The 24928-nt window shown below is 40.2% G+C and overlaps 1 protein-coding gene across 8 annotated transcripts in view; it reads left to right on the forward strand.

Moving 5' to 3' along the window:
* DNM3 (dynamin 3) overlaps positions 1–24928 on the forward strand; it is a 646555-nt gene that overhangs the window by 322738 nt on the left and 298889 nt on the right. For all 8 annotated transcript variants that reach the window (XM_070768173.1, XM_019976685.2, XM_070768169.1 and 5 more), the window contains one exon: positions 21687–21800. In XM_070768173.1, the coding sequence (XP_070624274.1) occupies positions 21687–21800 (114 nt within the window). The remainder of the gene's footprint in view (positions 1–21686; positions 21801–24928) is intronic.

Raw genomic sequence — 24928 nt, forward strand, 5'->3', positions numbered from 1 at the left:
GGAGTAAACACCTTTTAATTTCATGGTTCCAGTCACCATCTCCAGTGATTTTGGAGACCAAGAAAATAAAGTCTCTCACTGTTTACCCATCTACTTGCCATGAAGTGATGGGACCAGATGCCATAATCTTAGTTTTCTGAATGTTGAGTTTTAAGCCAACTTTTTCACTCTCCTCTTTCACTTTCATCAAGAGGCTCTTTAGTTCTTTCCTTTCTGCCATAAGAGTGGTGTCATCTGCATATCTGAGGTTATTGATATTTCTCCCAACAATCTTGATTCCAGCTTGTGCTTTATCCAGCACAGCTTTTCTCATGATGTACTCTGCATATAAGTTAAATAAGCAGGGTGACAATACACAGCCTAGACATACTACTTTTCTTATTTGGAACCAGTCTGTGAAGAAGGCTGAGCGCTGAAGAATGGATGCCTTTGAACTGTGGTGTTGGAGAAGACTCTTGAGAGTCCCTTGGACTGCAAGGAGATCCAACCAGTCCATTCTGAAGGAGATCAGCCCTGGGATTTCTTTGGAAAGAATGATGCTAAAGCTGAAACTCCAGTACTTTGGCCACCTCATGCGAAGAGTTGACTCATTGGAAAAGCCTCTGATGCTAGGAGGGATTGGGGGCAAGAGGAGAAGGGGACGACAGAGGATGAGATGGCTGGATGGCATCACTGACTCGATGGATGTGAGTCTCGGTGAACTCCGGGAGTTGGTGATGGACAGGGAGGCCTGGCGTGCTGCGATTCATGGGGTCGCAAGGAGTCGGACACGACTGAGTGACTGATGTGTGTGTGTGTTGTTCCATGTCCAGTTCTAACTGTTGCGTCCTGACCAGCATACAGATTTCTCAAGAGGCAGGTCAGATGGTCTGGTATTCCCATCTCTTTCAGCAGTTTCCACAGTTTGTTGTGATCCACACAGTCAAAGGCTTTGGCATAGTCAATAAAGCAGAAGTAGATGGTTTTCTGGAAGTCTATTGTTTTTTTGATGATCCAATGGATGTTGACAATTTGATCCTCTGGTTCCTCTTCCTTTTCTAAATCCAGCTTGAACATCTGGAAGTTCATGTTCATGTTCTGTTGAAGCCTGGCTTGGGGAATTTTGAGAATTACTTTACTAGAGTGTGAGATGAGTGCAATTTTGTGGTAGTTTGATCATTCTTTAGCATTGCCTTTCTTTGGGATTGGAATGAAAACTGACCTTTTTCAGTCCTGTGGCCACTGCTGAGTTTTCCAAATTTGATGTTATATTGAGTGCAATGCTTTCACAGCATCATCTTTCAGGATTTGAAATAGCTCAACTGGAATTCCATCACCTCCACTAGCTTTTGTTCATAGTGATGCTTACTAAGGCCTACTTGACTTCTCATTCCAGGATGTCTGTCTCTAGGTGAGTGATCACACCATTAGGATTATCGGGGTCGTGAAGATCTTTTTTATAGTTCTTCTGTGTATTCTTGCCACCTCTTCTTAATATCTTCTGCTTCTGTTAGGTCCATACCTTTTCTGTCCTTTATTGTGCCCATCTTTGCATGAAATGTTCCCTTGGTATCTAGTTTTTTTGAAGAGATCTCTAGTCTTTCCCACTCTATTATTTTCCTCTATTTCTTTGCATTGATCACTGAGGGAGGCTTTCTTATCTCTCCTTGAATTCTTTGGTACTCTGCAATCAAATGTATATATCTTTCCTTTTCTCCTTTGCCTTTCACTTCTCTTCTTTTCTCAGCTATTTGTAAGGCCCCCTCAGAAAACCATTTTGCCTTTTGCATTTCTTTTTCTTGGGGATAGTTTTGATTACCACCTCCTGTACAATGTCACAAACCTCTGTCCTTAGTTCTTCAGGCACTCTGTCTATCAGATCTAATCCCTTGAATCTATTTGTCACTTCTACTGGATAATCATAAGGGATTTGATTTAAGTCATACCTGAATGGTCTAGTGGTTTTCCCTACTTTCTTCAATTTCAGTCTGAATTTGGCATAAGGAATTCATGATCTGAGCCACAGTGAGCTCCAGGTCTTGTTTTTGCTGACTGTATAGAACTCCATCTTTTGATGCAAAGAACATAATCAATCTGATTTTGGTATTGACCATCTGGTGATGTCCATGTGTAGAGTCTTCTCTTGTGTTGTTGGAAGAGGGTGTTTGTTATGACCAGTTCTCTTGTCAAAACTCTGTTAGGCTTTGCCCTGCTCTATTCTTTAGTTCAAGACCAAAATTGCCTGTTACTCCAGGTATCTCTTGACTTCTTACTTTTGTATTTGGGTCCCCTATAATGAAAAGGACATCTTTTTTGGGTGTTAGTTCTAGAAGGTCTTGTAGGTCTTCATAGAGCCATTCAACTTTAGCTTCTTCAGCATTACTGGTCGGGGCATAGACTTGGATTACTCTGATATTGAATGGTTTGTCTTGGAAACAAACAGAGATCATTCTGTCATTTTTGAGATTGCATCCAAGTTCATGGATTGGAGAAGGAAATGGCAACCCACTCCAGTGTTCTTGCCTGGAGAATCCCAGGGATGGGGGAACCTGGTGGGCTACCATCTATGGGGTCACACAGGGTCGGACACGACTGAAGCGACTTAGCTTAGCCAAGTACTGCATTTCAGACTCTCTTGTTGATTATGATGGGGACTCCATTTCTTCTAAGGGATTCTTGCCCACAGTAGTAGATATAATGGTCATCTGAGTTAAATTCACTCATTCCAGTCCATTTTAGTTCACTGAGTCCTAAAATGTCGACATTTGCTCTTACCATCTCCTGTTTGACCACTTCCAATTGCCTTGATTCATGGCCTAACATTCCAGAGTTCCTATTCAATATTGCTCTTTACATCATTGGACTTACTTCCATCACCAGTCACATCCACAACTGGGTGTTGTTTTTGCTTTAGCTCCATCTCTTCATTCTTTCTGGAGTTATTTCTCCACTGATCTCCAGTAGCATATTAGGCACCTACCAGCCTGGGAAGTTCATCTTTCAGTGTCCTATCTTTTTGCTTTTTCATACTGTTCATGGGGTTCTCAAGTCAAGAATACTGAAATGGTTTGCCATTCACTTCTCCAGTAGACCACGTTTTGTCAGAACTCTCCATCATGACCCGTCCATCTTGGGTGGCCCTACATGGCATGGCTCATAGTTTCATTGAGTTAGACAAGACTGTGGTCCATGTGATCAAATTGGTTAGTTTTCTGTGATTGTGGTTTTCTTTCTGTCTGCCCTGATGGAGAAGGGTAAGAGGCTTATGGAAACTTCCTGATGAGAGAGACTGACTGAGGGGGAAACTGGGTCTTGTTCTGATGGGCAGGGCCATGCTCAGTAAATCTTTAATTCAGTTTTCTCTTGATGGGTGGGGCTGTGTTCCCTCCCTGTTATTTACCTTGGGCCAAACTATGGTGGAGGTAATGCAGGTAATGGCAACCTCCTTCAAAAGGTCCCATGCATGCACTGCTACACTCAGTGCCCCCAACCCTGCAGCAGGCCACTGCCGACCCATGCCTCTGCTGGAGACTCTTAGACACTCACAGGCAAGTCTGGGTCAATCTCTTATGGGGTCACTGCTCCTTTTTCCTGGGTCCTGGTTTGCACAAGTTTCTGTTTGTGCCCTCTAAGAGTCTGTTTCTCAGTCCTGTGTAAGTTCTGACAGCTCTATGGTGGGGCTAATGGTGACTTCCTCCAAGAGGGCTTATGCCATACCCAAGTCTATTGCACCCCGAGCCCCCACCCCTGTGGCAGTCCACTGCTGACCCATACCTTCACAGAAGACACTCAAATGCAGTTCTGTCTCACTCTCTGTGGGGTCACAGGGTCCTGGTGTGTACAGGGTTTCTTTGAGCACTCTGAGCATCTCTGGCGGGTATGGGCTTTGATTTCTAAATGCAACTTCACCCCTCCTACTGTCTTGCTGGGTCTCCTTTGCCCTTGGATGTGGGATATCTCCTCAAAGTTGCTTCAGTGCCACATAGCTGCTGCTCCAGCACCTACCATCTTGCTGGGGCTTCTCTGCCCTTGGACATGGGGTATCTCCCCACAGCCACTCCAGCCCTGCACAGCTCTCACATTATAGAGTAGGTGTTTGTTCTTAGCTTAATATCAGATGATTATATCATAATCTTTTAACCAGTTTCCAGTTAGGCAAATAGGTTGTTTCCCATTGTTTGCTCTTAGACACTGTACTGTTGCCAACATCTTTGTATGTGCTATGAATTAAGGACTATATCTCTGAAATCAGACTACCACTGAGAATATTTTATTCATATACTAAGGTTCTAAATTCTCAGAGTGTGCTCTGCAAAGTGGAGAAAAATGGAAGAAAGCCTGTTGGCAATGTGATAGGAACCTGACTCTAGTTTTCTTATTTGTCACATAAGGAAATAATCAGTTCAGTTGCTTAGTCATGTCTGACTCTTAGTGACCCCACGTTCTGCAGCATGCCAGGATTCCCAGTCCTTCACCATCTCCCAGAGCTTGCTCAAACTCAAGTCCATCAAGTTGGTGATGCCATCCAACCATCTCATCCTCTGTCGTCCACTTTTCCTGCCTTCAATCTTTCCCAGGAAAATAATACCTCCCTCAAAGGATACTGTGTGGATTAAAAGAAATAATACACACGGAGCTCTTAGCACAATTCCTGGCACAGAGTAGTGTTTCAGTTCAGTTCAGTTCAGTTCAGTCACTCAGTCATGTCTGACTCTTTGCGACCGCATGAATCACAGCACGCCAGGCCTCCCTGTCCATCACCAACTCCTGGAGTTCACTCAAACTCATGTCCTAGTGTTTAGTAAATGTTAGATATTATTTTTTTGAATTCCTAGAAATGGTGTCAAACTGTATGCTTTATTTATTTCAGACCCTTACAAAACTCCATGCTCTGATTTCCTAGAAAGTTAAATCCATGGAAGTAACATCCAAACATAAAAATGTCAGTTAGTCAATTCATTCATAGTAGTACTTTATAGAATCTTGAGAACAAAACAATATTTCAACAAATATTTGATTATTTTGTATTTTAATTTGATTATTCTTTAAATCCCTTTATGTATACTTTGCTTTACTTGTTTTCACAGCTTCTTTATCCCAGTCATAAGTTTGTATTTTTCACATTACGTCAGCCCACTGGTGAGACTCACCTGGGCATTGTCACATTTGCTCTCATCTGTGGACAAAGGGGCAGAGCTCCTCTCCCAGTTCTTGGTCCATCATAGGCATTCCATACTTGTTGGTTGACTGACTTATCAAGTGTTTTAGGTGAGAAAAACCTTTGAACACTTCCCTGAATTAATTAAACTTATCTCTTAAAATTGCACATGTGACCGACCAGTCAGAATGGCAACTATCAAAAAGTCTATAAACAATAAGAGCTGGAGAGGGTGTCGAGAAAAAGGAACCCTTTTACACTGTTGGTGGGAATGAAAACTAGTACAGCCACTATGGAGAACAGTGTGGAGATCCCTTAAAAAACTGGAAATAGAACTGCCATACCACCCAGCAATCCCACTGCTGGGCATACACACCGAGGAAACCAGAATTGAAAGAGACACATGTACCTCAATGTTCATTGCAGCACTGTTTACAATAGCCAGGACATGGAAGCAACCTAGATATCCATCAGCAGATGAATGGATAAGAAAGCTGTGGTACATATATACAATGGAATATTACTCAGCCATTAGAAAGAATGCATTTGAATCTGTTCTAATGAGGTGGATGAAACTGGAGCCTATTATACAGAGTGAAGTAAGTCAGAAAGAAAAACACCAATACAGTATACTAACACATGTATATGGAATTTAGAAAGATGGTAACGATGACCCTATATGCGAGACAGCAAAAGAGACACAGATGTATAGAACAGTCTTTTGGACTCTGTGGTCTGTGGGATGATTTGAGAGAATAGCATTCAAACATGTATATTACCGTATGTGAAACAGATTGCCAGTCGAGGTTCGATGCATGGTACAGGTGCTCAGGGCTGATACATTGGGATGACCCTGTGGGATGGGATGGGGAGAGAGGTGGGAGGGGGGGCTCAGGTTGGGGAACACATGTACACCCATGGCTGATTCATGTCAATATATGGCAGAAGCCACTTATATTGTTAAACCACAATAAAACCAGCAAAATACACAATATTGTAAAGTATTTAATAGCCTCCAATTAAAAAAAAAATAACGGTCTAAAAAAAACCAAAAAACAAGAGAGGGCTGGGAGGTGGCAACACCAAGGGGTTATGAACAGACTGTTGGGAATGATAAAAATGTTACCATCTTGATTTCTAGAGATGGTTTAAAAGATATAAACATTATGTCAAAACTTAATTTGTACACTTTGAACAATATAGTTTATAAAAAAAAAAATTGCACGCGTGAACTGCCTTCTTCCTCAGGGTGTGCTTTCTGTGGGCAGGCTAGCTCCGAAGTTGAATAGGGGAGAGAGTGGGGGAGGAATAGCCCTGGAACTATACTTCTCTATTTATTCGTCTAGATTTCCCAGTCTGAGAAGTCACCTTCCTCCCCCATGGCTGGAACGAGTGAGGAAACAACAGGTGTGCCGTCTTTATCCTCCTACCCCTAACCCCCTGAGGGATTCCTCAGCCTTCCTCCACCTTTTATTCCATTGAGTTTAACCATTAAATTAGTGGTTAACTAAGGGTGTGGCTAGCCTCCTTTGGGGGAAGAGATCAACAGTCTGTCAGCCCTGCTACTACTTTCTAGAAGCTTTTCCTCCAAAGCTAATCATGGCTTGTCTGGACATCCTCCTCGGACCACTAGTGGATAGAGGGTTCTGACATGGGTCTAGATGGCTCATGAATAAAGTTCACTCCAAGGCATGGTTTGTGCTCCAGGTCACATGTTTCCTCCCTATTTTATTTCCTATTTCAAATTACATGCAGCCATATTTTCCCCCTAGCCTATCGAAGATTCTGCAGTGATCACATGATATCAATAATATAAAGCATCGCACCCAGTAATAAAATCTCAACAAAATAGACATATCCTCCTTGTGATGATGAGCCCCCTTGTACTATGAAATTCTCAGAAATTCAAGTCCAAAGATTACATTTCCGAAGGAATTTGCGAAGTCTGAAATAGCTGTGGAACATCATATTAAAGTCATCCTGCAATTCTTCCTTTCTGGGTCTCTGTTGCCCAGGTGGAGTTGGAGTTCTTTCAGCAGCTGTACCTGCTGGTCTCCATAACATAATCTGGCCTCCATAAAATGGGTTGTTCCTTCTGGGCTTTTGAAGTTGAAATAGTCTCTTGTGTTCCTTACTTCATAAATAAAGCAAAGAGGGCACAGAAAAGATAATCCCAGCATCAGCTCTGCCACAACCAAATTTAATAAGACAAATAGACTCTTTAGCCTTTAAAATTATCTCGGGTTATGTTATATTTCTAGACCTTTTCCCTAGATATAGGCACTGATGACAGCAAACTTTCAGAGGTATGAATTAAGAGGGTAGACAGCAAATCTTGCTGGTTTTAGCCCTACCCTACTGTCAATCATTTTTTCTTCTAGTTTGTGAACCTATAAATGTATTGAGGGAGATCTCTCTGTAAGTTAAATATTGCTGCTCTGTGCATAAAGAGGGAAAACCATCCACATATTTAGTCTTGGAGAAGAAAGCTTGAAACATTGCTATTTCAAAGTTTAGGACTTTGCAACCATGGCAGACCCAGTTACCGGGTCATATCTGAGTTACCTTTCTCTCCTGTGAAGCATATTTAAAACGTAATTTTTACTTCCCTTTGGCTTTTGTTTCTCTGCTTGTTATATAATTTATCTAGAAGCCTTAAGGAGATTTTCTTCTGCTTAGATGATGAAGCCAGAGAAGTTGGAGAACATGTGCTGGGGTGGGGGTGTGGAATTGACTCTTGAGTCTAAATAAGCAGCACAGTTAAGAGCAGCCGTCCACAGTTCCCTTCTTGCCCTGGCCTGGGGTAAAGGATGGCACTGAGGGCAGCTAATCTAACCCTTCCCGCATGCGTGTGTGCTCAGTTGCATCAGTAGTGTCTGACTGTGCAACCGTATGGACCATAGCTCGCCAGGCTCCTCTGTCCATGGGATTCTCCAGACAAGAATACTGGAGTGGGTTGCCTTGTCCTCCTCCAGGGGATCTTCCTCATCCAGGGATCGAACCCATGACTCTTATATCTCCTGCATTGGCAGGCTGGTTCTTTACTGTAGCACCATGTGGGAAGCCCCTAACCCTTCCTACTCCCCTCTCTGCCCACGAACACTGGACTGGCCAAAAAGTTTGTTCAGTTTTATGTAAAAAAATAAAGATATTTTTCTTTGTCACCAAGAACTTAATTGAACAACACATTCACTAGCCGAACTTTTTGGCCAACCCAATAAACTAAAGCTAGACCTTCGAGTTCTCTGTGATGTTAATATATATGAACCTCAACTGCAGTACAGTTTAAACATAGCAAGTCTAATTCTCCCTCCTGAAGTCTATCAGGCCTTTATTTAGAAAGACTTTTCTCCCTAGAGTTGAATTCTTGCCCCAGGCACACCTGTTTAGGAAAATCTCTGTTGGCCAAATTCAAGGATAAGCAGCCTATGTCCTGAGGAGGCCTGTGTTCTCAAAGGTAGGTCCCTCCTAACTAGCCAGTTGATCTGCCTGGCCTGTGCCCTTGCTGGGCCTCTGAAGTTTTGTACATCCCCCAATGTCAGCCCTGCGGTGTGTGAACTACCTTTATAGAAGCAGCTACTCACCTATGGTTAAAGCCTTTTGTAATCTCCCAGAATCAAAATATGAAAGTCTGTGGTTACAACCTCCACATACAGGCTGCAACAGTTAAAAGCCAGCTGCCAAGCTGAGAAAAACTTGTATGGTCTACCATAACTTAAGCCAAGGTCAGAATGCCCTGCTCACAAAGTTCAAGGCCCAAAGCTTTTCCACATGTACTGTTTTCTTCCCATAATTTTATTCCTTGTCTTGTGTTTTAATTTTATGATCCAGTGTGCCAGACAGATGTTGAAGTCTGAAGTTGTCCCTAAGATACAGATTTTGCCAACCCTGACAGGGCCTGACTTCATGGCATGGAGGAACTAACTAGAACATACAGGCTCACCACTAAGGAGAGGGGTGGGCCACTCCACTTTCCCTCTTCCACTTTCTAAGTATCTGTATTTGGCAAAAGAAGCTTGGGTCATATTTATAGAGATAAATATTTAAAGATGGTTTGCCTCAAGCCTTACAAATAGGACATGCCCTTTCAGCTCTCAAGGTCCCTTCCAGTCATATATTTATGGTCTTGTTTACTTGGACACTCAAGACAGAATTTGATAGTCAAACACGAAGAGGCTGTAAATGGTTATTGTACCAAATGTTGATGGATTTATTTTGGTAATCTTAAATTTGAATACCAAATTAATGTATTATATCTTTTTCTATGAAGAGACCACAGTCAATCCCATTTGTCTTAATGTTCTTTTAAAATTTTATTAGTCTTTGCCTTTTCTTGCTCCTTCACTTTGTTTTGTTCTATTAATTTCCCTTTAGTATTTGTATCTCTTGTGTTTTGACCAGTTTTCCTTAATACTTGTCTTTTCTTATTTTGTTCCAGTATTTCTCCTTGATTTTGTGATTTTTCTCCCCTTCAATTCTTCTGTGGAAAAGTACATTAGGAATTTCTCTTTCTTAATTCTTACTTTGAGTTGTTTGTCATTGAGGGGATAAGTTCATTTGTGACCAATATGCTTCCCCCTGCCCCCTACCCTAGGAGGGGTTGGGATTGGACTAGAGCTTCTTAAACATTTTTATGACAACTGTTTGCTGACAGCATTCAGCTCTGAACACACTTCCATGGGATTCCTGTGAAGGGATGTGGGCCACATGTACTCACAGCATGGCAACTGTAATTATAATCCTCCTTTTCTTTCCAAGTGAGAAAGCCTATTGTAATTAAAATGACTTATGTCATAGAAAGTAAGAGACACACATAATATCACACATAGAGATGTGTGTATGATTACTGCATTGGCAAGATCCCCTGGAGGAGGAAATGGCAACCCACTGCAGTATTCTTGTCTGGAAATCCCATGGAGACTTTGCAAATTTAATTTTAGCTATTATTAGTACATCATCAGAGAAGGCAATGGCACCACACTCCAGTATTCTTGCCTGGAAAATCCCATGGACGGAGGAGCCTGGTGGGCTGCAGTCCATGGGGTTGCTAAGAGTCGGACACAACTGAGCGACTTCACTTTCACTTTCCTGCATTGGAGAAGGAAATGGCAACCCACTCCAGTGTTCTTGCGTGGAGAATCCCAGGGACGGGAGTGCCTGGTGGGCTGCCGTCTATGGGGTCGCACAGAGTTGGACACGACTGAAGTGACTTAGCAGGAGCAGTACTTCATAATTTCCATAAAGCTCAGTTGACTATATCCACTGAACTAAATGATGTTTAATAAAATATCCATTTTGCTTATAACGGTCAATACTTCTAGAAATAGTGCATCTTTGACAGGTGAATCCAGTGATGCCAATAAGATCAAGCAATTCATTGCTTCACATCATCTTAAATTCTCCAAACTCTATTTTTGCCTTTACCTACATCAGCAGTCCCCAACTTTTTTGGCACCAGAGACCAGTTTCATGGAAGACAATTTTTCCATGGACGTGGGAAGGGAGTGGATGGTTCCAGTGATAATGGGAGCGCTGGGGACCCACAGATGAAGCTTCATTTGCTCACTCACCACTCACTTTCTGCTGTGCTACCTGGTTCCTAACAGGCCATAAACCATTATTGGCCCATGACCTCAGGGTTGGGGACACCTGATCAATGTAGTACCTGCCTTTTTTGTTGTTATTTTCTGCCTCTCTATTAGCTCCCTCCTGGCCTCATTTCTCTGCCTGGCTTAGATCAAATGGATGATCACCTAAATTGCTCTCTTGCTGAAAACCTTCAACATCTTTACATCCATGAACTTTGGTCACTTGGGTCTAGAACACTGGATCAATTCCCAGTTACATTCACTTTTTCTACATCAGGTGTGCAGAGCGCTTTTAGAGATGATAATGTAATTGCTGATTGTGGGCCTGCAGTTTATGGTATTTACACTCAGCTTTCAGCCATTATTTTTAAGACCTTATGTTTTTAGAGAAGTTTTAGGTTTACAACAAAATTGAGAAGCAGAAACAGAGATTTTCTTCATATTTCCTTTGTGCTCACACATACATAACCTCCCTCATTATCAACATCACTCACCAGAGTGGTACATTTTTTGTTAAACCAAAGATGAACCTACATGGACACATCATAATCACCCAAAGTCCATAGTTTACCTTCCGATTCACTGTTGGTGTTATACATTCTTTGAGTTTGGAGAAACATATAATGATATATATCCATATAGCATCAGAGTATATTCAATGCCCTAAAAATTCTATGTCTGTGTGTTAGTCGCCCAGTCGTGTCTGATCTTAGTGACCCCATGGGCTGTAGCCTGCCAGGCTCCTCTATCTGTGGGATTTCCCAGGCAAGAACACTAGAGTGGGTTGCCATTTCCTTTTCCAGGGGATCCTCCTACGTCTCCCACATTGCAGGCAGATTCTTTACCTCTGAGCCACCAGGCAAGTCCTAAAAACCCTATATACTCTGCCTATGTATCTCTCCCTTTTCCCACCCGACCCTTGACAGCTACTGATCTCATGGACTGTAGACTGTCAGTCTCCTCTGCCCCTGGGATTCTCCAGGCACGAATACCGGAGTGGGTTGCTATGCCCTTCTCCAGGGGATCTGCCCTATCCAGGGGTTGAACACGTGTCTCTTAGGCAGGCTGGTCCTTTACCACTAGTGCTATCTGGGAAGCCCATTGTCTCCATGGATTTCCCTTTACCAGAATCTCATATAGTTGGAATTACACAGAATATAGGCTTTTCAAATTGACTTCTTTCACTTGGGAATATGCATTTAAGATTTCTCCATGTCTTTTTATGACTTGATAGCTAATTTCTTTTTAGTGTCGAATAATAAATATTCCAATATCTGGATTTTCCATGGTTTGTTTATCCATTCATCTATTGAAGGACATCTGAGTTATTACCCAGTTTTGGCAATTATGAATAAAGCTGCTATTTTGTTGTTGTTTAGTCACTCAGTCATGTTCGACTCTTTGTGACCCCATGGATTGCATCATGCCAAGCTTCCCTGTCCTTCACCATCTCCCAAATCTTGTTCAAACTCACGTCCATTGGGTTGGTGATGCCATCCAACCATCTCATCCTCTGCCGTCCCCTTCTCCTCCTGCCCTCAATCTTTCCCAGCATCAGGGTCTTTTCAAATGAGTCAGTTCTTTGCATCAGGTGGCCAAAGTATTGGAGCTTCAGCTTCAGCATCTGTCCTTCCAATGAATATTCAGGGTTGATTTCCTTTAGGATTGCCTGATTTGATCTCCTTGCAGTCCAAGGGACTCTCAAGAGTCTTCTCCAACACCATAGTTCAAAAACATCAATTCTTTGGTGCTCAGCCTTCTTTATGGTCCAACACTCACATCCATACATGACCACAGGAAAACCATTGCTTTGATTATATGGACCTTTCTCGGCAATGTGATGTCTCTTCTTTTTAATACACTATCTAGATTTGTCATAGTTTTTCTTCCAGGGAGCAAGCATCTTTTAATTTCATTGCTGCAGTCACCATCTGCAGAGATTTTAGAGCCGAAGAAAATAGTCTGTCACTGTTTCCATTGTTTCCCCATCTATTTGCCATGAAATGATGGAACCAGATGCCATAGTCTTCATTTTTTGAATGTTGAGTTTTAAGCCAGCTTTTTCACTCTCCTCTTTCACTTTCATCAAGAGGCTCTTTAGTTTCTCTTTGCTTTCTGTCATGAGGGTGGTGTCACCTGCATATCTAAGGTTATTGATATTTCTCTCGGCAATCTAGATTCCAGCTTGTGCTTCATCCAGGCTGGCATTTCGCATGATGTACTCTGCATATACGTTAAAGAACCAGGGTGACAATATATAGCCTTGACGTACTCCTTTACCAGTTTGAAACCAGTCTGTTGTTCCATGTCCAGTTCTAACTGTTGCTTCTTGACCTGCATATAGAAGGAAGCAGGTAGGGTGGTCTGGTATTCCCATCTCTTTAAGAACTTTCCACAGTTTGTTGTGATCTATACAGTCAAAGCTAGTGGAGGTGATGGAATTCCAGTTGAGCTATTTCAAATCCTAAAAGATGATGCTGTTAAAGTGCTGCACTCAATATGCAAGCAAATTTGGAAAACTCAGCAGTGGGCACAGGACTGGAAAAGATCAGTTTTCATTCAAATCCCAAAGAAAGGTAGTGCCAAAGAATGTTGAAACTACCTCACAACTGTACTTGTCCAACCACTAGCAATGTAAGGGTCAAAATTCTCCAAGCCAGACATCAACAGTATGTAAACCGAGAACTTCCAGATGTTCAAGCTGGATTTAAAAGAGGAACCAGAGATGAAATTGCCAACAGCTGTCGGATTATAGAAAAAGCAAGAGAATTCCAAAAAAAACACATCTATTTCTGCTTTATTGACTACACCAAAGCCTTTGACTGTGTGGATCACAACAAACTACAGAGAATTATTCAAGAGATGAGAATACCAGACTACCTTACCTACCTCCTGAGAAATCTGTATGGAGACCAAGAAGCAACAGTTAGATCTGGGCACAGAACAACAGACTACTTCCAGATTGGGAAAGGAGTATGTCAAGGCCATATATCATCAACCTGCTTATTTAACTTACATGTAGAGTACATCATTCGAAATGCCGGGCTGGATGAAGCACAAGCTAGAATCAAGATTGCCAGGAGAAATATCAATAACCTCAGATATGCAAATGATACCACCCTTATGGCAGAAAATGAAGAAGAACTAAAGAGCCTCTTGATAAAAGTGAAAGAGGAGAGTGAAAAAGCTGGCTTAAAATTCAGCATTGAGAAAACAAAGATCATGGCATCCGGTCCCATCACTTCATGGCAAATAGATGGGGAAACAGTGACAGACTTTATTTCCTTGGGCTCAAAAATCATTGTAGATAGTGACTGGAGCCATGAAATTAAAAGATGCTTGCTCCGTGGAAGAAAAGCTATTACCAATCTAGACAGCATGTTAAAAAGCAGAGACATTACTTTGCCAACAAAGGTCTGTCTAGTCAAAGCTAGACAAAGGTTTTTCCAGTGGTCATGTATGGATGTTAGAGTTGGATCATAAAGAAAGCTGAGTGCCAAAGACTTTATGCTTTTGAACTGTGGTATGGGAGAAGACTCTTGACAGTCCCTTGAACTGAAAGGAGATCAAACCAGTCCATCCTAAAGGATATCAGTTTTGAATATTCATTGGAAGGACTGATGTTAAAGGTGAAACTCCAATACTTTGGCCACCTGATACTAAGAGCTGATTCATTAGAAAAGACCTTAATGCTGGGAAAGATTGAAGGCAGGAGGAGAAGGGGCTGACAGAGGATGAGATGGTTGGATGGCATCACCAACTCAATAGACATCAGTTTGAGCAAGCTCTGGGAGTTGGTGAAGGACAGGGAAGCCTGGCATTCTGTAGTCTATGAGTCTCAAAGAGAACGATATGACTGAGTGACTGAACTGAACTGAACTGACACTGTGAAATCTTTTAGCGTAGTCAATGAAGCAGAAGTAAATGTTTTTCTGGAATTCTTTTGCTTTTTCTATGATCCAGCAAATGTTGGCAACTTGATCTCTGGTTCCTCTGCCTTTTCTAAATCCAGCTTGAACATCTGGGTGTTCTCGGTTGACGTACTATTGAAGCCTGGCTTGAAGGATTGTGAGCATTACTTTGCTAGCTTGTGAAGTGAGTGCAATTGTGTTGTATTTTGAACCTTCTTTGGCATTGCTCTTCTTTGGGATTGGAATGAAGACTGACCTTTTTCCAGTCCTGTGGCCACTACTGAGTTTTCCAAATTTGCTGGCATATTGAGTGCGACACTTTCACAGCATGATCTTTTATGATATGAAATAGTTCAGCTGGAATTTCTTCACCTCCACTCACTTTTTTCTTCGTGATGCTTTCTAAGGCCCACTTGGCCTCCAAAATGTCTGACTCTAGGTGAATAATCACACCATTGCAGTCTTCTGGGTCATTAAGATCTTTTTTGTACAGTTCTTCTGTGTATTCTTGCCACCTCTTCTTAATATCTTCTGCTTCTGTGAGGTCCATACCTTTCTGTCCTTTATTGATCTGAGCTGACTGTGGCTCAAATCTTGAACTTCTTATTGCAAAATTCAGACTTAAATTAAAGAAAGTAGGGAAAACTACTTAACCATTTAGATGTGACCTAAATCAAATCCCTTCTATTTACTTATATTATACTATATTTTATAGTAGAAGTGATAATAGATTCAAAGGATTAGATCTGATTGACATAGGGCCTGAAGAACTATGGACGGAGGTTCATGACATTGTACAACATGTAGTAATCAAAACTATCCCCAAGAAAAATGCAAGAAGGCAAAATGCTTGTGTGAGGAGGCCTTACAAATAGCTGGAAAAAGAGAAGCTAAAGTCAAAGGAGAAAAGGAAAGATATATCCATCTGAATGCAGAGTTCCAAAGAATAGCAAGGAGAGATAAGAAAGGCTTTGGAAGTGAACAATGCAAAGAAGTAGAGGAAAACAATAAAATGGAAAAGACTAGAGATCTCTTCCAGAAAATTAGAGATACCAGGGAACGTATCATGCAAATATGGGCACAATAAAGGACAGAAATGATGACATCTGATAGTGAGCATGTTTTCATATGCCTATTTGCCATCTGCATATCTGTTGAGGTATGTTAATGTCTTTGGCCTATTTTTTATTGGGTCTTTTGTTTTCTTATTATCAAGTTTTAAGATTTGTTTGTATATTTTGGATAACAGTCCTTTATCAGTTATGTTTTTTGCAAGCATTTCCCCCTATTTGTGGCTTGTCTTCTAACACTCTTGATCCTGTCTTTTGCAGAGTAGACATTTTTATCTTTAATGAAGTTCAGATTACCAACTTATTTCTTTCACAGATTGTGTTTTTGGTATTATATCTTAAGAGGCATAATCTTACCCAGGTTCATCTAGATTTTCACCTATGTTATCTTCTAGGGGTTTTCAGTGCTGTGTTTTGTCAACCTTTTTTCTTTTCGTTAAACTAATTCCAATTATGCTGTCTCTCATTCAATTACTGATTGTCCCAATGCTTAACACTATGCTCAAGCCTTCTTTCCAACTTCTCATCCTTACTTTCCTGCAGATAATTCAGTCTGTTCTCTTATTAAGAGAAATAGAAAGCTCAACTATAACCTTTTTCAACCTTCTACGCTTTTCCACGCAGAGAACCTACATCTACCCTCACTCTTCCAGCCTCCCAGGCTCACAAGATCAAGCAGCTTCATTCCTGTTCAAAGACAGTCCCCTCTCTGTGCTCTTCATCTCATCCACTCCCATCTTCTTTGCCATTACATCATTTTTTCTGTATCTCTTGCCCTGTCCTATTATTTCTCCTCAAGCAATAAATGTACCCAATTTTTGCTCATATCAAAAAAGAAAAAAAATCCACAAATCAAAAAACAATAGCAACTGCAAGAACAACAAAAGCACCTCCTTTGACCCAATGTCTATTCTGGTTTTAACTTGCTTTTCTCCTTCTCTAGAAAGAGCTCTCTGTAGCCATTGTCTTCATTTTTCACTTCCCATTCACTTTTCAACCCAGTGAACTCTGACTCATCCCACCACCTCACTGCAATTTGCATAGCTAAGACACTATGATGTCTGCACTGCACCTTACATGTCCTTTTCTGTGCTGAATCTGACACTCCCAGCCACACATTCCTTGAAATTCACCTTGCCTTTGGCTTCCTTAATGGTTTTGAACTCTGAATTCTAAATCTTTATAACTAGGCTCACACACATCTTAATGAACACATTTTTGTCCATGAGAAATAAGTTTGTTTATTCCCATAGCATAAAAATCCATGCTTTGGGATTTGATGAACTCTTGGAAAGCATTTTCCATGTCCTCCTGGTTGTAAAAACATTTTGCCTATACAAAGTTGTTGAGATGCTGAAGAAGTAGTGGTCAGTTGGTGACAGTTCGGGTGAATATGATGGATGAGGCAAAACTTTGTAGCCCAGTTTGTTCAACTTTTGAAGCATTGGTTGTGCGACATGCTATTGGGCATTGCTGTGGAGAATTGGGCCCTTTCTGTTGACCAGTGCTGGCTGGGGGCATGGCAATTTTTGGTGCAGCTCATCAATTTGCTGAGTATACTTCTCAGATGGATTGGTTTCACAGGGATTCAGAAAGCTGTAGTGGATCAGACAGGCAGGAAACCACCAAACAGTGACCATGACCATTTTTTGGTGCAAGTTTGGCTTTGGAAAGAGCTTTTGAGCTTCTTCTTGGTCCATTCACTGAGCTGGTCATCACTGGTTGTCATATAAAATCCATTTTGCATCACATATCCCAATCCGATCAGGAAGTGGTTTATTGTTGTTGCATAGGATAAGAAAAGACAACACTTCAAAACACTGATTTTTTGATTTGCAGTCAGCTCACGGGGCAGTCAGTCTTTTTTCACCTTTCCAATTTGCTTCAAATGCCAAATGACCATAGAAAGGTCAATGTTGAGATCTTGGGCAACTTCTCATGTAGTTGTGAGAGGATTAGCTTCGATGATCCTCTCAGCTAGCCGTTGTCAACTTCCGATGGCTGGCCATTATGTTCCTCATCTTCAAGACTCTCGTCTCCCGTGTGAAGCGTCTTGAACCACTACTGCACTGTACATTCCATTAGCAGTTCCTGGGTCAAATGGATTGTTGACATTGCGAGTTGTCTCCACTGCTTTATGACTCATTTTGAACTTGAATAAGAAAATTGTTCGAATTTGCTTTTTGTGTAACATCATTTCTTAGGTGTAAAATACATATAAAATAAACAGCAAGTAGTAATTCATTAGCGAAAAACATAAAGCAATAAATATTCATTAAAATGATGTATAACTTAACCACATTTATTCAAGAATATATTCCAATATCAAATGGCAAAGTTCAACAATGCAAAATTGAAATTACTTTTGCACCAACCTTATATTTTCCCAAGGATTCCACTGTGAGCCACTACTATTTCACACAGTTTTATCAATGCTTGTCACTTATGTATATATACTGATGACTCACAAGTCTTAATGTCCAGTCCTAACATTTCCATTTTGCATCAGAGGTCAGGTCACATCTATTTGTATTTCCCGTACGCATGCATACTAAGTTGCTTCAGTCTTGTTCAACTCTTTGTGACTCCATGTACTGTAGCCTGCCAGGTTTCTCTGTCCATCGGATCCTCCGGGCAAGAATACTGGAGTAGGTTGCCATGCTTTCCTCCAGGGAATCTTCCCAGCCCAGGAATCAAACCCATGTCTCCTGCATTGTCAGGCAGGTTCTTTATCACTAATACCACCTGGGAAGCCCATGTGTTTCCTACAGATACTTCATATTCAGCATGGCCTTGACTGAATTCACTGTCAACTCCCTCACTTCTAAAACTTGGTTCTCTTCCTCTACTCCTTCTGATTTGGTAGCCCCAGGAGTTTCAGAATCATTCTAGAATAAATAGCGCAAGGTCCAGTAAAAATATAATGCAAGCCACGTTAATAAAAGATATTAAGATATACTGTGTTAAATAAAATCTATTCTTAGTATTCATTTCACCTGCCGCATTTTATTTAACACAGTATATCTTACATATTATCATTTTCACATGTGATACATTTTAAAACATTTAGTGAAATATTTTACATTTCTTTATATTAAGTTTTCAAAATCCACTGTGCATTTTACACTTACCACACATCTGAGATTAAACTAGTCACTAAGGCTCAATAACCATATGTGGTTAGTGGCTACTGTACAGTGCAGTTCTAGAGTCTTTCCTTCCACTAATCCCCCTTTCATCCAGCCATAAGTCCTACTGATTTTGTCTCCTAGGTGTTTGTCCAGTAGGTTTATTTATCTTTATGCTTTCTTCATCATGATGTTACTTCACACCTTGGTCATTTCTCACCTGGGTTATTTCGGCAGCTTACATAACCTAGTTTGCCTCAGGGAGCGTGGAAAATTCGCTGGAATGCAGGAGGATGTAATAGAACATCTAAATACATATTTTTATCTAGAAAACAAGAAAACAGTTAAGATGTATTAGTATTTAAAATATGTGTGTGTGTGTTTATATATGTGTGTTGATACCAGTACTGTCACTCTGTGACACAGAGAAGTCAATACCAGTACTGTCACTCTGTGACACAGAGAAGTCAATAACAAAGTTGTAAACGTAACAAATAGATTTCTCCCACAAAATAAAAAAATAAAATATTTATTTCATCTTCGTATCATACTTTCAAGTTTCTTTGTGTGTTTCTGTGGATATACACAGTTTAGTAGTACAATGGTCATATATACTTAATAAATTTACATGTATACTTGAAATTTATTTTTATTTTGCCAATTTTATCTAGAATTTGGGGTCTGTTGAACTAGATTGACTCTAACTTTACCCTACTTACCTCTGCAGCCTCAATTTCTTCATCCCAACTCATATTTTTGGCATGAAGTGGCTCTTTTCTATTGTGTTCTTTTTTTGTCCTTCTTTATGGAGAACAAATAAACAGGCAGACAGGACTACTTCCTGGTCTAATTTGAATTCTGTTAGGCTCTTTTGAGCTACCATGTTTCCAAGGAAAGCCTATTAACTATTAACATTTCTTAAGTTGTATCCGGTATCCTTCTCTTACTTAGCATACATCTCTTGTTACACTGTTACGTTGAAATTATCTCTTTATGGATCTTCATTCCCTATAAAACTGTAAAATTCTTGAGGGCAGGGTGTAGCATCATCACCTTTCTCATACTGACATATGATAGGTTCTTAGCAAATGTTTGCTGAACTGAATTCATGGTTCTTCTTAATGAAGCCAGCATGTTCTATCAACAGGTGAAATTATCTTATTGCAGTTTGTAGAGTATCTGGAAGACTTCTTCTTTATCCAAGATACCTGATAAAATGAAATAGTGAATATACTTTCACTGAGCGGGCTATGTTGAGTATGCTGTTTGTAAGCTGTGGTGGTGTGGCTAACAGGCTTACTGGGAAATAACCAGTTCCTTCTTACTAAAAATTAAATGAGATTATTTGCTGTAAGGAAAATGAAATTTTGATTGTATGTATACATGCAGTGGTTTTCAAACTTTAGTATGAAAAAGACTCACTTTGCAAAGTATTAATCTGTAGCTTCCTGGGTTTCATATGTATCTATTCTGATTCATGTGGATTTGTAGTTGTCCCAAGAATCTGTGTTTTTAGAAAGCATCCCAATGGTTATTTACTGTAACCATTTTATTTTATTAGCTGGTATAAACCATACTTTGAGAAGTATTGTTTCCTTCTTAGAGGATAAGAAGGAGTAATTTTAAACAGTCGTACTGCCTTAGTGTGGGCCTGAATGGGGTTCTGTCTGGGGGTCTGTAGAGTTAAAAAGGGAAAAATAGCTGATGCTGGTAGGTACTGAAACGGGGAATCAAGGGTAACTGAGACTGGGAATGTGGAATGAGTCTTGGAAGATCAATAATGACCTTGACCTTGAAAACTTATCTCACAGTTTTCCCTAGAATTGGCTTTCCTTCTTCAACTAGAAAACTTTAAAATATAAATATAAAAATAAAATCCGATTATTAGGGTATTTCCATTTACCTTTAAGAAGTGACACCCATTAGTCATTCAGTAATTTAAAAAATTATTTCAGGATGTCTAACATAATGAACATGCAGGTATAGGGTGATTTTTTATATTTAGAATGCTATTACAGTGCCATGTAGTATTTCATTTCTGTGACAACAAGAATTATCTAGCATAGAGGAAATGGTAAACTATGCCACATGGAAAACAGAACTTAACTTTGCAACAACCATGAGAAAAAGATCTTCAGTTAAATGCCATTTGTAGATAATTTCTATCCAAGTTGTTAACGTTTGAAAAGTTAAACACTGTTTAAAGGTTTTTATGATGATTCTGGGTATTCTTTAGCTTAGCAAAAACAATCAGAAGTAGATGGGTAAATCTGCACCATTAAAAACTTTAAACTTTTAATTTTAGCGTATTGTTTCAGCTTTCTCTCCCATTCAGCCCGTTCAGAGCTGTTAACAGGGAACTAATTGGTTGGCTTGGGTGTTTTCTTTTCACCATTTGGTGGCCAGTCTCTGGTGAAATTCTGAGATGCAAACCAGGCAAACAAATGGGCCAGTGGGCTGGACAGGGATAAGAGACAGTGGGCATGGAGAATCTATTGTTGTTCATTCAATCACTAAATATATTTTAATTGTAGCAGCAGTGCCATAAATAGGCCAGGCACAAGCATTTAATCTGCTGAATTTTAGTCCTGTTTCAGTCTCTGTGCTTCCACCATCCCTACGAATCTGCAATTTTGATTTGATTTTGTTCATTTGATGGTAGAGACTTCCCTCTGGTTATCTGGGCTTTTGGAAGATATATTATTTTGAGTAGTTTAAGAGAAGTTGAGCTTTGGGGAAACAATGTTGTTCTTACTGTAACTTGTATCTTGTTTTTAACTTAGGACAAGACTTGTGTTCCCCATAGGCTTATATTAAACTAAACATCTCTGCCGATCTGTGTTCTCTTGAAGGTGATTCGCAAGGGATGGCTAACCATCAGCAACATTGGCATCATGAAAGGAGGCTCTAAGGGATACTGGTTTGTCCTTACTGCTGAGAGTTTGTCCTGGTACAAAGATGATGAGGTAAGTCACAAAAGTGACAGAATTTTTTAAATTAAAATGCTTCTGTTTCAGATGAATTGATTTTATTGTGATATATAGTTTTGAGATGCTGGTGGTTTTCATTTAGTAAGACTTGGCTTGGGATGTTTGTGTGAAGAAACACTGTTTTTTCCTCATAGATTTTAAATTTTACAGGAGTTCCTTCAAATACCTTTTATTTCTGTGATGTACTGACATGTTTGTTTACCTAAAGGAACGGAGTTAGGGACCTGTAGTTGAAAACTTCCTTCTTTGTGAGAATGGCAAGTTACTGATATAGTGAAAGCTATTTTCATTAAATAATGCTTTGAAAATACTCAAGGTAATAGATCATCATAGAAACAAAGTTAATAGCAGTGATGCAGAGTTAATAAAGCATTTTGAAATTGTTGCTGTGACATCTGTCTCAAATGACAGGCTTTTGAAAATGTCCAAATCACTAGTCTTCAAGTGAGTCCCAGATAATTGTTTATACAAATTTTTTCTTTGAGAATTTGATATCTATGTAAAAGCATGAATTATGATAATTATGGTGTTCTGGTTCACTTTAAATGTTAATAATTTTGGTCCTGTGACTTATTACTCATTTAAATCTGGTATTTAGAAAAGCACACACACATGAAAATCAGTCTTACAGAGCCATTAAAGTGCTATAAAATGATACTGGTAAACTTGGGAGGGCATGGATGGAAATTCAGCAGTGTTTTGGAAATTTTAATAGCTCTGGTCTGAGGTGAGAAGATTTTGGTGCTTACAACGCAGCATGCAAACATTGGTTAAGAATATTCTGTGATGGCAAAACTATTTACAGGTGAGATTGTGTCAGTTGTGTTTGGCTATAAATGGCAAGCATATCAGAGTTAAAAGTCCTTCCACTCTTGGCTTGATAGCTTTTGAAAGCATTACAAGGTATTTTCTCAAATTGTTGGAGGAAAGCTTTGTGTCCTGCCTAGTTCTAAGTGCTTTGTGCACAGTAATGTGTGGAATAAGTATCAGATGACCCGCTGAGGGCCGCTACATTTTCTGCAGTGAAAGTGAAAGTGAAGCCGCTCAGTCGTGTCTGACTCTCTGCGACCCCATGGACTGTAGCATACCAGGCTTCTCTGTCCATGGGATTTTCCAGGCAAGAATACTGGAGTGGGTTGCCATTTCCTTCTCCAGGAGATCTTCCGGACCCAGGAATTGAACCTGGGTCTCCCACATTGTAGGCAGACGCTTTACTGTCTGAGCCACCAGGGAAGTCCAAATTAAAAGGAAATCAAATCCTATAGAAAGATCTAAAGGAAATTTCTACTCAAAAGCTTTATTTCAAATGTTTATGTCATGTATTTCACTAACTTCAGTCAAATGTGACATTGGTCATGAGTCTGAGGATTAGCACAAGTTTCTTTCCTGGGCTGGCTGCTTAGATAACCCTCTTAATTCTGTGGAAGCACCAGACTATAGCTTCTGGAGATCTGAGATGCCTTCCTAGATATAAACATCAGGAAATAGAAAATCTTCTTTTGTGTTCAGTTGTCCTACTAAATCTTCTCTTAGACACAATTTGCTTATAAGCATTTAGGTGATTATTTATGTACATTTGAATACAGATTGGCCTCTGAGTCTCTCTCAGTTATTCCAGGGAAAGCAAAAGACCTTGCTGAAGAAGCAGGATAATTATAACTAGTTTTAGTTTTATTTTTTTCTTTATATACTTATTTACTTTTGGCTGTGTCGGGTCTTAGTTGCCGCTTAATGGTCTTAGTTGGCCCACAGCATGTGGAATCTTAATTCCCCAACTAGGGATCAAACCCACATTCCCTACATTGGAAAGTGAATTCTTAAACACTGGACCACCAGGAAATTCTTAGTTTTAGATTGATTAATGACTCATTTGCTTCCCTCATAGCTCAGTTGGTAAAGAATCTGCCTACAATGCAGGAGACCCTGGTCCAATTCCTGGGTCAAGAAGATCTGCTGGAGAAGGGATAGGCTACCCACTCCAGTGTTCTTGGGCTTCCCTTGTGGCTCAGCTGGTAAAGAATCTGCCTGCAATACAGGAGACCTGGGTTCTATCCCTGGGTTGGGAAGATCCCCTGAAGAAGGGAAAGGCTACCCACTCCCGTATTCTGACCTGGAGAATTCCATAGACTGTATAGTTCATGGGGTCTCAAAGAGTTGGACACAACTGAGCAACTTTCACTAATGACTCACTTAATCCACATTATAATCCTAAGGATAAGTACTGTAATTATCTTCATTTTTCAGGTAAGTAAATGAAGGGAAAAACATAACCTTTTGAAAAGTCATTTCTTTGGGTTCAGTTTTTCTTATGGAAAACACTTGGTGTTGGTGAGAATAACTCACTTACCAAAGTCTCACAACTGCTTGATGACAAAGCAGAAATTTAAATATAAGCTGTCTGGTTCCAGAATTTATGCCTTCAACCACAAATGGAGGCAAGAACCTCCAAGGTGTTGGAGTTTTCCTAGTCAACCTCGTCCCACTGAGGATTTATTAAGATGCATTCCAGGCATGCTGGCATTGAGCTTTCCCTGAGTGCTAGTATCAGGGGCTCTGAAGACTCAGATTAGCCACTACTGTTGGAGTACAGTTTTAGGGGTTTTGTTGTTGTCATTGTTTGGCTATGTGGGTACTGAAACAAGTCAGTTTGAAGGCACATGATGCTCTCTGTAGGGAAGGAAGAGGATTTGAGGGCTTGTTGAGCTCATGGTCACCCCTCAGCCCCTCCTCTCTGCTATAAACTCAGAATAGCTTTTTACAAAATCTCTGCTGCTGAAGCTCTGTCATGAGCACTTGATTACAATAAATAGAAAATACATGTGTGCAGTTAGTAACTGGGTGCCAGAGAACATTTTTATTAAAGGTATATATTAAAGGTGGAAGGTGGTTGTGTGTGTGTGTCTTGAGAGGCAGGGGTGGGTAACAATGATCCTTGAAACAGATTGGGATGATTGAGGTGAAGAAAGTTAAGAAAAGGATTGTTTTCCTAGTTTACAGTATTGAAAAAAGAGAAAATGACAGGCAAGTCTGGTGCCCTATGGAGCTAACTACTAGACTAATAATACAAAATCAGGTATTAAGTGCTCTGAAGAAAATAGGTCAAT

This window comes from Bos indicus, chromosome 16, assembly GCF_029378745.1.
Source record: "Bos indicus isolate NIAB-ARS_2022 breed Sahiwal x Tharparkar chromosome 16, NIAB-ARS_B.indTharparkar_mat_pri_1.0, whole genome shotgun sequence".
In the NCBI taxonomy this organism is placed as follows: Eukaryota; Metazoa; Chordata; class Mammalia; order Artiodactyla; family Bovidae; genus Bos; species Bos indicus.